The 13,194-nt window shown below is 38.7% G+C and overlaps 1 protein-coding gene across 3 annotated transcripts in view; it reads right to left on the bottom strand.

Annotated features, from left to right (window-relative positions):
• The window catches only part of marchf3.S (membrane associated ring-CH-type finger 3 S homeolog), a 132,423-nt gene that overhangs the window by 22,666 nt on the left and 96,563 nt on the right, over window positions 1-13,194 (bottom strand). For 2 of the 3 annotated variants that reach the window (XM_018240037.2, NM_001096948.1), the window contains 1 exon segment: window positions 11,979-12,183. In XM_018240037.2, the coding sequence (XP_018095526.1) occupies window positions 11,979-12,183 (205 nt within the window). 3 annotated transcript variants of the gene reach the window in all.

The raw sequence follows: 13,194 nt of genomic DNA, 5'->3' as shown, positions 1-13,194 counted from the left end.
TTCCAGATGGAATACAAGTATTTTCCAAAAGTAGTTGCACTTCTATGTCATCAGATTCAGCAGAATTGTTTTAATAGTATTTGGATGGCTGTATTGTAGCCCCATTGGCCATAAGCCATCGTGTTTATTGCTACATACAGTATGCGAACAGACACCCAGACCTACAATTCTGAGGCTAAAAATACATCAGACTAAAAGGAATGAGATTCCTAGACTGTAACATCTGCTGAGCCGTGAATTCCTTGTTCTACAAAGAAGTAAAAGAACTTAAAGATGGTTTATACAGTAGCTTCCCAGAGTGACAAAGCTTACAACTATTAACAGCTATTCATAAAGCAATTTTTCAGAAGCTTTACCAAAAAATAAATAAATAAATAAGAATCTATATGAGCAGGCCAGGCAGCAATTGAAACAGAGTATCAAACAGGCAGTTGGACCAGTGTGTGATTTAGCCATGCTGTAACTGAATATGACAAATGATCAGCTCGATGATATGCTCCTGTGTAGGAAATGTCCGCTACCTCCCAGGTTCTGATCTGAAAGCTTTCCTACCCTGGATCCACTCAAATGTGAACTTACTTACACACAACAATAGCCCCCAACAGGGAGGTCCTGCCCTTCCAGCATATCAAGGAAACATTCCAGATCCTGAACCACCATTTTTTTTTAGATACCTCAAGATCCATCACATTACTACCCACACATTTAACCAGGGCCACATAGGGCAACAAACTTTGAACTCCTCTCCAATAACTCAGAGACTGACACTCGTCTAATCTCCTTAATCTACAACAGCCCCTCGACAGATAATACAACTGGGATCCAATTGTACATGACAAAATGGCAGGCAGAAAATACAGGATAAAGGTGGAAAGACCTCAATTCGAGCTGTGTTGACAAAAAAGGCTTCTAAATTGATCTACAGATGGTACTATACTTCCTTACAACTCTTCTCCCACCTTCGCTTCTCAGGTTGTGGGGAGAGGGTAAGGTATTCCAGGAGTTCTGTGAAATGATGGCAAACTAAGTCAGTAGTCTTCAAACACATTTTTTGGTAAGCCTATCTATGCACTCAGATCCCAAGACATAAACAGGCTGGCAACCCATATACTCACAGCCACAAAAACGAAACAAGCAGCCAACTGGAAAATACCTCCCCCTAATTTATGCTCATCATAGAGGTGAAAGGGCCATCAGTGCACAATTGCTCCCTGAAAGGAGTTTGAAAGATAAAAGCTATGAATACAGTGAATTACCTCACACCAACAGCCCATACTGTCTCCCCCATTTCCCCTTCCTTCAGTCTAGCTTGCTTACAGTTCAGCTACCTTAGGCTGAGTTTTTCCTCTGAACCACATACAAGTAGCCAAAGTCACCGAAATTTAGAGAATACATTGGCCATATTTTAAAAGACAATAGGGGAAAACAAGTTGGATGCACACCCTTGTTGTAATACATACCTGTAGATATGTTCGTTTTTAAGGACAGTGGGTTATACTCAGTTGCTATACGTGCTTTGCTACACATTTTTGAAAATCAATAAGCTTTAAATAATAAAAAAATAAAGTGAGAATTTTGAGACCACTTGCAGCTGGCATGACCTGACATACATGTATGACAATTATATCCAGAGTCTCAGGACTAAGAAGTTTTTAATATTTAGCACTAAAATATACTACAATACAACGCCATAAGAACAAATTAAAAATAATAGATGAAAATGTCCCAGGCAATTGTTAATCGAGGCCACTGAAGATACCATTCTCACAAACGGTAACAAAATAAGATCTGTGTTATTTGCTGCGCTTCAAAGTTTTTTCCAGTTGAGTTCCAAACAGTTCAGATAAATGACATATATATATATATATATATATATATATATATATATATATATATATATATATATATATATATATATATATATATATATGCATAGAATGGACCAGCACACCGTTTTCTTCAATCAAACGTGTTTATTCAATACACACTGTGCATCCAACGTTTCGGCCCGCATCCGGGCCTTTATCAAGGATCCTTGATAAAGGCCCGGATGCGGGCCGAAACGTTGGATGCACAGTGTGTATTGAATAAACACGTTTGATTGAAGAAAACGGTGTGCTGGTCCATTCTATGCATATATAAAGATTTTGACCGAGCACCCGGCCTGGAGAAAAAAGTGGACAGAGTGCAGATGTTTGTACTATAATATATATATATATATATATATATATATATATATATATATATATATATATATATATATATATATATATATATATATATATATATATATTTATATATATATATATATATATAAAGCTATAGGATAATATTTATGGAAATGATATGAATTCACCCCAGCAGCAGCATGTCGTTGCCACTGCCGTTGGCAGAAAATAAATGATAGCTAAAGCAATAACAGAGAAGAGAAGCTACAGAGATGAATTTCACGTTGATATATTTGTTGGTGCTAATGTGACATTTGTATGACAGTAAATAATATGCTTTTAAAAAAAAGGAAAATAGTTTGTTGGCGTTTTGACATGATTTTCAGTTTAAAATATATTGAGGATTTTTTCAACACTTTTCATGTTTTTCTAAATCTTTTGTCAAAACGACTAAAGAAAAAGACAAAACTGAATGTGGGCTTAACAAGAAGCTGATGGGTAGCGAGAGAGAAGAGGCCTGGAACAGAAGGTCGGAATAACCTTGGAATAGAAGCTTTCCATGAATAAAGCCATTGATTCCAAGTTGCACTATGAGAAAATCTGCAGCTAAACCCAATCTGCAGAACAAGCTGGTTTCATGTTCCAACACCTTTTCTACCAATTACTATGTTATTAAGCTGTCAATAGAAGTAAATATTCGAATTACAAAGATGTAACATTCTGTTTCTAATGGGCCCTCAGTATTATGATCCAAATTAAAGCCAAGAAGTTAAAAATGCAAAGAATTAGCAACTCAGATCAATACATGGGATACACTAGGACACGGCTAACTCATTACCGGACATATTCAGGGAGGTGGAATTGTGCTGAACAACTGGGTGGTTTGATATAGGTATGTGTGGTGCCAATATGACCACAATTATTTAATAAGTGTTCCTTCTCCTGTCCCCTAATTTGCATGTCATTCAGATGCACAAGTTAGGTAGCATCAGAGTACATAGGCTGCAAATGGTCCTATCCCTATGGCAGATGGTAAGGACAAGGCTGACCTGCACCTTATAATGATTTTTATCCAGTGCAAGGTGGACATCACGGTGGGGGAGTTCAGGCAGCAAAACTGCAGCCTGAATGAGCACCAAGGGGCATGCTCTTGCATATCTACCCAGAGCAGGCCCGGACTGACAATCTGTGAGTTCTGGCAAATACCAGAGGGGTTGCTATAAGGTCCCATAGAAAGTATTTAGTGGGCCTCTATGTGGGCTGATTAGGCCTCTGTGTACCTGAATAGCCAGGGCCTATTTTAATTCTCAGTCCGGACTTGACCCAGAGGAACCATAAATGACCCCTTTTGCTCTAACAAAACACAATCACATCTTGTATGTAAATGACCCCTAAAATTATGTGGGCCACAAATCATAAAAGCCATGAGGAGAGCTATGATCCATACCTCCCAACATTTTGGAAGTAAAAAGAGGGACAAAAAAAATTTTCCCGCACGTAGTGTGGCCACACCCCCTAATTACCATGTTTGTTTTACAAAATTTGGCAGGTTATGAAAGTTTGAAAATACTTCTCCTTATCTAAACTGTGTTTTTGTGTCTCAAAATTGTTACAAAGTATCTTATTTGCACCTGTTAGGTGTTCTGGGCTCTCTGCTAAAAGCCTATTACTGTAAGTGAGAAACTTTGTTTCTTTTTCTGGCTGTTCAGTGCAGAGAAAAGAGGGACTTTCCAGTACAAATGAGGGACTGCCGGTTGAGCTGTCAAAAGAGGGACTGTCCCTCCGAAAAAGGGACAGTTGGGAGGAATGTATGATGCACCATGGGTAACATAGTGACAATAAGGCAGACAACAGCACTTCATACACCCTTATTAATTCTATTGCACAAAAGTAGCAGCATTTTTATATTCAGGCCACAAATCTTTTATAATATAAGAATATTTTCTAGATTGGTGAAACCTTCAGGAGACAATAAGAAGTGAAATGGCACTTCATGAATCATGGAAGGCCCTCTAGTATCAGCTCACGCAGAATGTGTATTGGCATACACATTGCTATGTGTCTGCTATGAGCCCATTACATGTATAATTTATTATTTTGTGTTGGCTATGAGTCCATTATATGAACTATTTATCTCTTGTGTGGTCTACGAGCCTATTATCAGAATTGCTTATTCTGTGGTGTCATCTAAGAGTCTATTATAGGTACCACATATTCTTTTGTGCCGGCTATGAGTCTATTATATCACTTATTTGTTGTGTCAACTATTAGTTCATTATGGGTACCACATATTCTCTTGTGTCAGCTCAGTTTTTTCAGAAATCACTTATTCTGTGGTGGCTTTAAGTTTAGTCCATTATAGGCACCGCTTATTCTTTTGTGCCGACCATAAGTATACTATGGCAATTACATACTGTGTTGTGTGGCTTTTGGTCCATTATGGGTAACAATATATCTGTTGTGTTTGTGATGAATTCAATATGTTTTGTCGGTTATTATGGAAATCACTCTCTATTACTTGCCTATACAAGTTACTATAAGTTCAACTTAAAATTGAATTATGTTTTTAAGCACTAATACAAACTTTATTCTTGAGAGTAATATCTATTTAATAATAGTTCTGTTTGGAGCAGACAAATTATGTTTGGAGCTTTCTTCTTTAACATAATAAAATAATATGGAATATACAGTACCCTTTCACTATTGGGGAAGTGGTATTGTCACATAAAGTTCTGGGATATTTATTTATTTTAAACACTGATCTATGACTAGTAATAACAAAAAAATATGCGTACTATCCCAAAAAGAAGACAGAACTGGGGAAAGTGCCCTGCAGATCGTATTTAGTGTAAATAGTCCTGCAATAATAGAATTTGCATTCCTTCCTTAGCATATTGCTGATGCAGTATCTAGGTTAGTAAATGTATTTTTCCACTTGCATAAGAAAAACAAATTTGCCAGGGCACTGATTTCTTAAGGCGCTTTCATTGGTTCATTTACTAACATTGCAAATCAGCCTTCAGCATTTATTTCCCTAGAAAGTCAAATAATATAGATGTTGCTTATTTAAAATCATTTAAGGAGTTTATCCCTATAAGGTACTGCATAAAACAGTGCAAGAATATCTTTATATTATAATGTAAGGTGTTCCAGAAAAAAACTGCCATTTAATCAAAGCTAGAATGATCTTGGGCAACAGTAATGTTGCCAGCAATCGATTGTCAGATGGGAAATCTATCCTTATAAGTGTATTGTTCTTGCTAGTACTGTATGACAGACAGAGGCAGACTATTCTCCCAGGCACTGCCGACCAGAACAGAATAAAGCATTACTGACAGACTTTATTTACCCCCCTTCTTTAACCCCCAAGCTGTATCCCCTAACAACATTAGCATCACAACTCAAATTCTAACCCTAAAACATGTCTGAAAGAGATTTAAAAGAGAAGGAGTGCCTTGCCAGGGATAACCAACATGTGTACCACTTTGCAAGGGACAGATTAATTATTTCTTAATTTGCACGTATTGTTTTTCCACAGGCAAAGTAAAGCTTCCCATTTTTCTTCGGTTTGAATGGAACACAGCAACAAAGGGCAGACGCTGTCTGTTTAGAAGTTGGCTGTCCTCCCAGTGACATCATGCATTAGCATTGTGTATTCTTCTCGTATAAGGATAAATTATATTTCAGCCCGAATGTCCCTCACAGGACATTCCTCTGATCAAATAAAACTGTGCGAACCTGCTACCAAAGTTGATATCATAATATGTGATCAGAAGAAAAGCACTGTTCAAACAAGGCCTGAGCACCTTACAAAAATAAATATAAAGCTTTAAAGCAAAAGAACATAATGCCCAGGGGCATAACTATAGAGGAATCAGACCCTGCGGCTGCAGGGCGCCCAGGAGGTATGGGGGCCCCATAAGGCCATTGGTAAAACAAGTCAACTGTTAAGCATTTTGGGGGCCTGACAAGTAATTTGCCACAAATCCACTATTTTGGATTCGGCCGAACCCCCGAATCCTTCTTGAAAGATTAGTTTGAATACCGAACCGAATCCGAACCCTTATTTGCATATGCAAATTGGGAGTGGAAAGGGGAAAACATTCCAAATCTTGGCCGAATCCCGAACCGAATCCTGGATTCGGTGCATCCCTACTCGGTTATATCTAATTACATCACTGATCCTGCAGTCCATCTCGCTGTATATAAACAAGCAACTGTCACACCTAAGCTTTTAGGGGTTTTTAAATCTGTCAAGTCCTCAGGTTCCACTTTTCATTTTCTTCCTTATTCATGAACTACTGTATATCCAAGCATTTTACAAGATTAAGACAGCTACAGTAAGTACACCTTCCAACTAGTCATTTTCCTGCATTTCTGCTGCTGCTATTGCATACGTAGTGTCCATAGATCTCCATGCAGCAATTCCCATAGATGACAGTGAGTGGATCGGCTACATAAGGTTGCAGGAGGCTGCAATTTTAACACAAGGATGGCAAAAATGTCTAAGCATTGAACTTGCTGAGATGATGAGAAATAAATCACAGTGATTAGTCACAATGTAAGAAAACGACATCCAGTTCTTCCCGCTCCTGTGCTGTAGGAAAGCAATGCATGCTATGGGGCACCAGATTTGGAGGGTTGGCAGAGTGCAGTTATTCAACAGCATTGTTCAGTTGGTCATACAAGGATGGGAAATAAATGGTGTGCACCCAGAAATGAACACGACACCCGAAAAGAGCTCCTATTTGTTTAGTTCCCTAACAGCACATGGGTGCAACGGATATATTCAGAATGAGGAATTCCTACAGTGGGGGCACAACTACACTGTCCCTATATTTCCTAGTTGTAGTGAGCCTCATTGGATAATGTGAATCTCTTCTCCATTGCATAAAAAATCACTGCCACAATGTGCTATGACACCACATGATTCTATCTATTTGCTAAGGCAGATGAAACTTACAAAAACACACTTATGTCCATTTGTAAACGCCCGACGCGATGAGAGGAAGCAGATGCGACGAGACAGATTCGTTGAATATAATGTAAGTAATAGAAATGTCGGCCCTACAAGCTGCGTGCATCCGATACGACTGTCGGATGAAGATGCAACATGCAGCATCCGCATCCGACAGTCGTGACGGATGCACGCAGTTTGTAGATGCAACATTTGTATTACTTGCATTATATTGGGCGCATCCGGCGTGACGCCTGCACTTCCTCTCATCGCTTCGGATCTGAAGAAGGATCACCGTGTAGTTCAGCCCTAAAGAATAAAGCAAAGTCGATTACAAATTGGTTTGCTGGGGAGTTGAAGAACTTGATGGATCTTCACAGAACCCACTGGAAGTCCTGTGGGATGAACTGGAAAGCCGACTGATAGAAAGAGAAGCAGAAAATGTTCCAACAGCTAGTGGAAAGTCTTCTCAGAAGGCTGCTATAGCACACACATATTAATCTCCTTGGTCTTTGCATTGAGATGTTGGCCAGGCAGATGCGTGTGGTCATGTTGGGCAATACAGTATATATTATATTAAATCTGAACATATTAAAAAAAAGAACACTTCTGTTCTGAACATCACTTTTCAGCATGTATTTACCAATATGCAATATAATAAAAAAAATCACGTAAATGCATCAAGCGCTATCAGACTGTAGGTGATATATGAGCTTTCAGTTGCTAATCAATATGAGGGTTGGTGCAATATGTAGCATATTCAGGAAAGAGAATTCAATGGACTCCTTTAGCTGAGACAGTGTTAATTTTCCAAGCAGTGAAGCTGAGATTGAATTATCTTTTATAACAGGCAAGGCACATGCATAATCAGGACAAGCAGGATAAAAAAAAACTATTATAATGATGTGATTTAGTCTGTCTCAACGTTAATCTAGCAAATTCTTCTGCATCTGAAGAAGCGTTGCAGAGTATACATTCTAATTTAGCCGGCTTGTCTGCAGCTCTTCGAGGAGAAGGGGGGAAAAAATGCCTGAAGATTTCAATCAGCCGCTAGGCTTGTGGAGAGCAAAACAGATTTCTCTCTGGGCACCGGAGCAGAAGAACTGATATATAGTAATGGGTTCTTATGACATGTACAAAAATCCACATGAATATAATGCCTTTGAAAAGGAACCAATGCTGCACATCAGTAATGCAGAACCATTGCCTTTTGTTCCGTTTTCTGGATGTGAAATATTTGGCATCATAAAAATGATTTGAATGAATGCAGGCAATCATTGGAACCATTTTCAGCATGCAATGAAAATAAATTGTTTTTCCTATTAGCACCACCAAAAAAAAAAACATAAAAGTGTAAGCAATTATCCTGAAGACAGCTCTATTAGCTTTTCCCCTTGAATTAAATGCAAATTCTTTTGTGGCAGGTCTTTTACATAAAAAGAATTTCATGGTGTAGCAAAATCATTTTTCCCCTTTTAAGGAGAGACTATTAAAAGTATATTTAATGTAGTCCCTGGACAGGTTGTGAAGGCGGATACAGTAAACGGTTTCAGGAATAGTTTGGATGAAAAACAGATGGACTACCTGACAGTAAACCATAAGGGCTTATTTTATTAAGGTACCAGTCTTAAAGCACAAGAACAGGAAAGCACCCCTTATTGCTCATTTAACAAGCTATTGTACCATGGAGAATGCTGCACTCTGTACCTTGAGCCACACTTAAAGGGATCCTGTCATCAGAAAACATGTTTTTTTCAAAACGCATCAGTTAATAGTGTTACACCAGCAGACTTCTGCACTGAAATCCATTTCTCAAAAGAGCAAACAGATTTTTTTATATTCAATTTTGAAATCTGACATGGGGCTAGACATTTTGTCAATTTCCCAGCTGCCCCTGGTCATGTGACTTGTGCCTGCACGTTAGGAGAGAAATACTTTCTGGCAGGCTGCTGTTTTTCCTTCTCAATGTAACTGAATGTGTCTCAGTGGGACATGGGTTTTTACTATTGAGTGTTGTTCTTAGATCTGCCAGGCAGCTGTTATTTTGTGTTAGGGAGCTGCTATCTGGTTACCTTCCCATTGTTCTTTTGTTTGGCTGCTGGGGGGGGAAGGGAGGGGGTGATATCACTCCAACTTGCAGTACAGCAGTAAAGAGTGATTGAAGTTTATCAGAGCACAAGTCACATGACTAGGGGCAGCTGGGAAATTGACAAAATGTCTAGCCCCATGTCAGATTTCAAAATTGAATATAAAAAAAAAATCTGTTTGCTCTTTTGAGAAATGGATTTCAGTGCAGAATTCTGATGGAGCAGCACTATTAACTGATTCATTTCGAGAAATGTTTTTTTTCCCATGACAGTATCCCTTTAACTCTGTGCAAAGGGCAGATCAAAGGCCTCGTTGCAGCCCACGTCTTCTGCTGCTCCCTAAATTGTTTGTCTCAATTATGGGACAGGTATATGGGAGCCTACATGCCACCCATGTAAATAGATGTTAATGGGCCCCTGGTTATTGGACAGGTAATGTTCATTGGTGCCTACATGCTACCCCGCTCCCATCCGTTCTCCAATACAGAAGTGATGATCACAATCAGCACTGTATTTGTGGGGGTAGCAAATCCATAAAACCAGAAGGCGGTGTGCAAAGTGTACTACACACATGTCCGATTGAGGCCTTTTTTGCACTTTGTACATGGCCTTATGTTGTATGAATGACTCCTATAGTGTGGGACATTGATACAAAGTCAAGAAGTAATATGTATTACCCCCTCTGATAAATATGGAAAAGCACTTCAGTTCTGGCAGGTGTGTTGCTAACTAGTAATAAAGTTCAACAATGGAAAAATATGACAGAGAACTACAATAGAAAAACCAGGTAGAAAAATTAGAGATCATCTAGGCCAAAGGTTGAAGGAAAAGAGTGCTGCATCATACAGAATCTACACATATAACAGATATCGTCTGTGCAGAACCTGTACTGTACTATTGTATTATGGAGTATAATGGACCCCCCCCATTATATTCCATGTGCTGAACCCCCATACCCACACACAGTATGGTTTCCAGAGGAGTTAGAAACAAAAGCTAAGAGAGCTCGATCCCAGAAAACCAGCAGTTAACACATAGCAGATGTAATGCCAACTGAGCTCCATATTAAAGAAAAATATTTTGCTTGAGGCTGTGTTTAAAGGGTAAAAGGCTAATAGGATTATAAAGTTTTTATGATAGATTCCATTTAATTGTCAAACAGTAAAAGATATATTGAGAGAGTAATACAATGCCATTTTTTTCCTTTAAATATTTTATCACTTCTGTGCATATTTATAAAGCCTTGCTAATTTTACACTATTATTTGTCAGAAAGTGTTTCATCGGTATTAACACATTGAAGCCATGCTTTATAGGCTGATAACCATGCCCCTCCATGACTAAAGGTGGATCAGAAATGCTCTCCCACCAGTCAAAGTCAAACAGACAGTGAGCATACGAGCGGTCACACGCAGTTTAGCTGTCCCCCAGATTCCTCTAATATCTACACTATATTATTTTATATATCACTGGCATATTTATGCAGTACTCAGCTGAGATCACTGTCAACGTTTACATCAGTCTCGGTGTAATTTAAAGTTCACACAACAACACTATATGCAGTAGTCAATTTCAATGACATCCAGTTGTTATATTTCTTAAATTAAACAGACAGTGTCCTGGCTGAAGTCACTTACTAAATGTCTTCCCCATCTCCCTCTGGTCCATTACATAGTTAGAATGAATCAGTAAAGGTAGTGTTAAATTATCATGGGGAGATTTTGCTTTTTGTTGGCAACAACTTTTTAAGGTGAACCAGCCTTACGTTTTGGGGCTCTCAAAAAAAATCTGGTTGCTCTTTTGAGAAATGGATTTCAATGCAGAATTCTGCTGGAGCAGCACTATTAACTGATTCATTATGAAAACAATTTTTTTTCCCCATGACAGTATCCCTTTAAAGAAGACATAATGCCTAGAAATAAGAATAGCTAGAGATATTATATTTTATATATGGAAGGCAGCACAGAGCATGTGGTGTAAATCAGCTGAAAAGAGAATGTGGAGCTACTGGGGGCACCTTTAACTCTGCTAAAGAGTAATGGTTGCTCTGGGCTAGGAAAGAAGCCACACACATATAAATATACAGCATTTCTACTTTTAAGCTTTAGTTCTCCTTTAAACTGTGAGCAAGGAGCACATCATGTATTGACAACAATTTCCCTATAGGGTTCAAAAGAAATAGAGCGATACTTCTGTCTGAATTGAATAGATTCTAGATCTCTTGCACAAAGGAATAAAGCCAATAGGAGCAAGAGTGAGTGGGTGCATTTTTTTGGCTGATACTTTGCGAATTCCCAATTCATTGTAATCTGCATCTCTTCCCTAAATCAGTGCAACATTTTCTTAGAAATATCCTGGCACTAAAACCACATGGCATGGCGATTTACTCAGGGATCCATCAGAAAACATTCTACGGTCACACACCCAACAAATTGTTATAATGGTATTCTTTTATTTTGCATCTGTACAGCACTTTGAGTACTTAAAGCCCAAAATCAGCATATCAATAAGATTATCATTATCGCTGAAAAGTGGCTCTAGAGGATGAGCAACTGCTGTGTCCTTAGAGTTACTGTTTTTCTTAAAGAAAAAAAACTCAAATTCATAGGAAATTATGTGTATTTAACACAGTATTTAGAACATTTAGAGATGTAGCAGTATCACTGGCTGGTAAATGGTGCTCCTAATAAGTACTGTATGTTCTGATACCAAAATATAGAAGAATAATTAGTAACCGGACAATCCCGCTGCTGTGTATTTACTTTACCTCTACTAAGGGCCGAGGTTTGCGCTCCACAGAAAACCTGAAGTGACAGAGTTCACAGTAGCTGGTGTTAGAGGAGGAAAGCCAGTGCTCCAGGCAGCTTCGGTGTATGGTTCCTAACGTTCCTGTGCATTCACATGGAGAAAGGAGGTCCTCTTGGGTACTTCCTTCATGGCAAATTCTGCACATTGGATGGTCATTGAAGCTGCTGTGAAAGAAGCAAATTAGTTATTGAAATGATCCTTCTGAGGCAGCTCTACAAAGCTGTGGAGGGAGAAAATTATGGCTGAAAATTAGATTTGCTCTGCAGATGAAAAGAATGAAATGGCAGAAAAGGAGCAAGATAAATGCTGTTCTAAATAATTCAGTCACCATTCCATGTGATCCCCCAAGCACTCAGACACAAACTAGGCGCTAGTGTGACTTATGCCCCTTAATAGCAACAACATGGAGCCTTTCTTTTTCCCAGTGGGCTAAACATTGACTGGCAGCCACAGAATACTGTATGGAGTCACACATTTATTGAAAGGATAAGAAGGGAACAAAGGACTCATAACAGACTGATCAAACCATGTTAAGTGTGATTTCACTTTTACAAACAAAATAAAACAGTTTTAAAACGGATATGTAGTAGGTCAATATGGGACAGATCGTATCCAAATAATCCAAGACCCAGTTCTCTGTGTGAGGTTACAATAATTTCCCTCTCATGTCTTTAAGAAGAAGTCCCTACATCTCACACCAGGCACAGATGGGCCAGTTGGTTGACTCACTAGTCAGGTTGGATACACAAAATACTAGCCAAATGGCCTTTCAAGTCCTGGTGGCCCATAAGTCCATTCTGCTTGTGATTAGTGCCCTAGCGCCTCCAGATTTAATATAAGGAGCAGCAGAAACATGGACCAGCTGGAACAAGGAATAGGCAAATTGGGGACATAACAAAAAGCCCATTTTTGAAGCAAACAAAATGAAGAGAGCAAGGTAAATTCCAATACAATACAAGGTAACACACAAAAACAATACACCCCCCCCAAAAATTTTAAAACCAATAATTTGCCCTATGGAAATGTGCTTATCCTGCAAATTTACAGTGACCAATGTTCAGCATTGTTACTCCATACTATCAGGACTATCAGGACTCCTAGCTTCCTATATGAGTTCTCAGAATTCAGTGGTTGAGTTCCATAAAATGTATAACCCAACATAATCCAAAGAATAC

This window comes from Xenopus laevis, chromosome 1S, assembly GCF_017654675.1.
Source record: "Xenopus laevis strain J_2021 chromosome 1S, Xenopus_laevis_v10.1, whole genome shotgun sequence".
In the NCBI taxonomy this organism is placed as follows: domain Eukaryota; kingdom Metazoa; phylum Chordata; class Amphibia; order Anura; family Pipidae; genus Xenopus; species Xenopus laevis.
The sequence above is the reverse complement of the archived record's forward strand: the minus strand, read 5'-3'. Positions and strand labels throughout refer to the sequence as shown.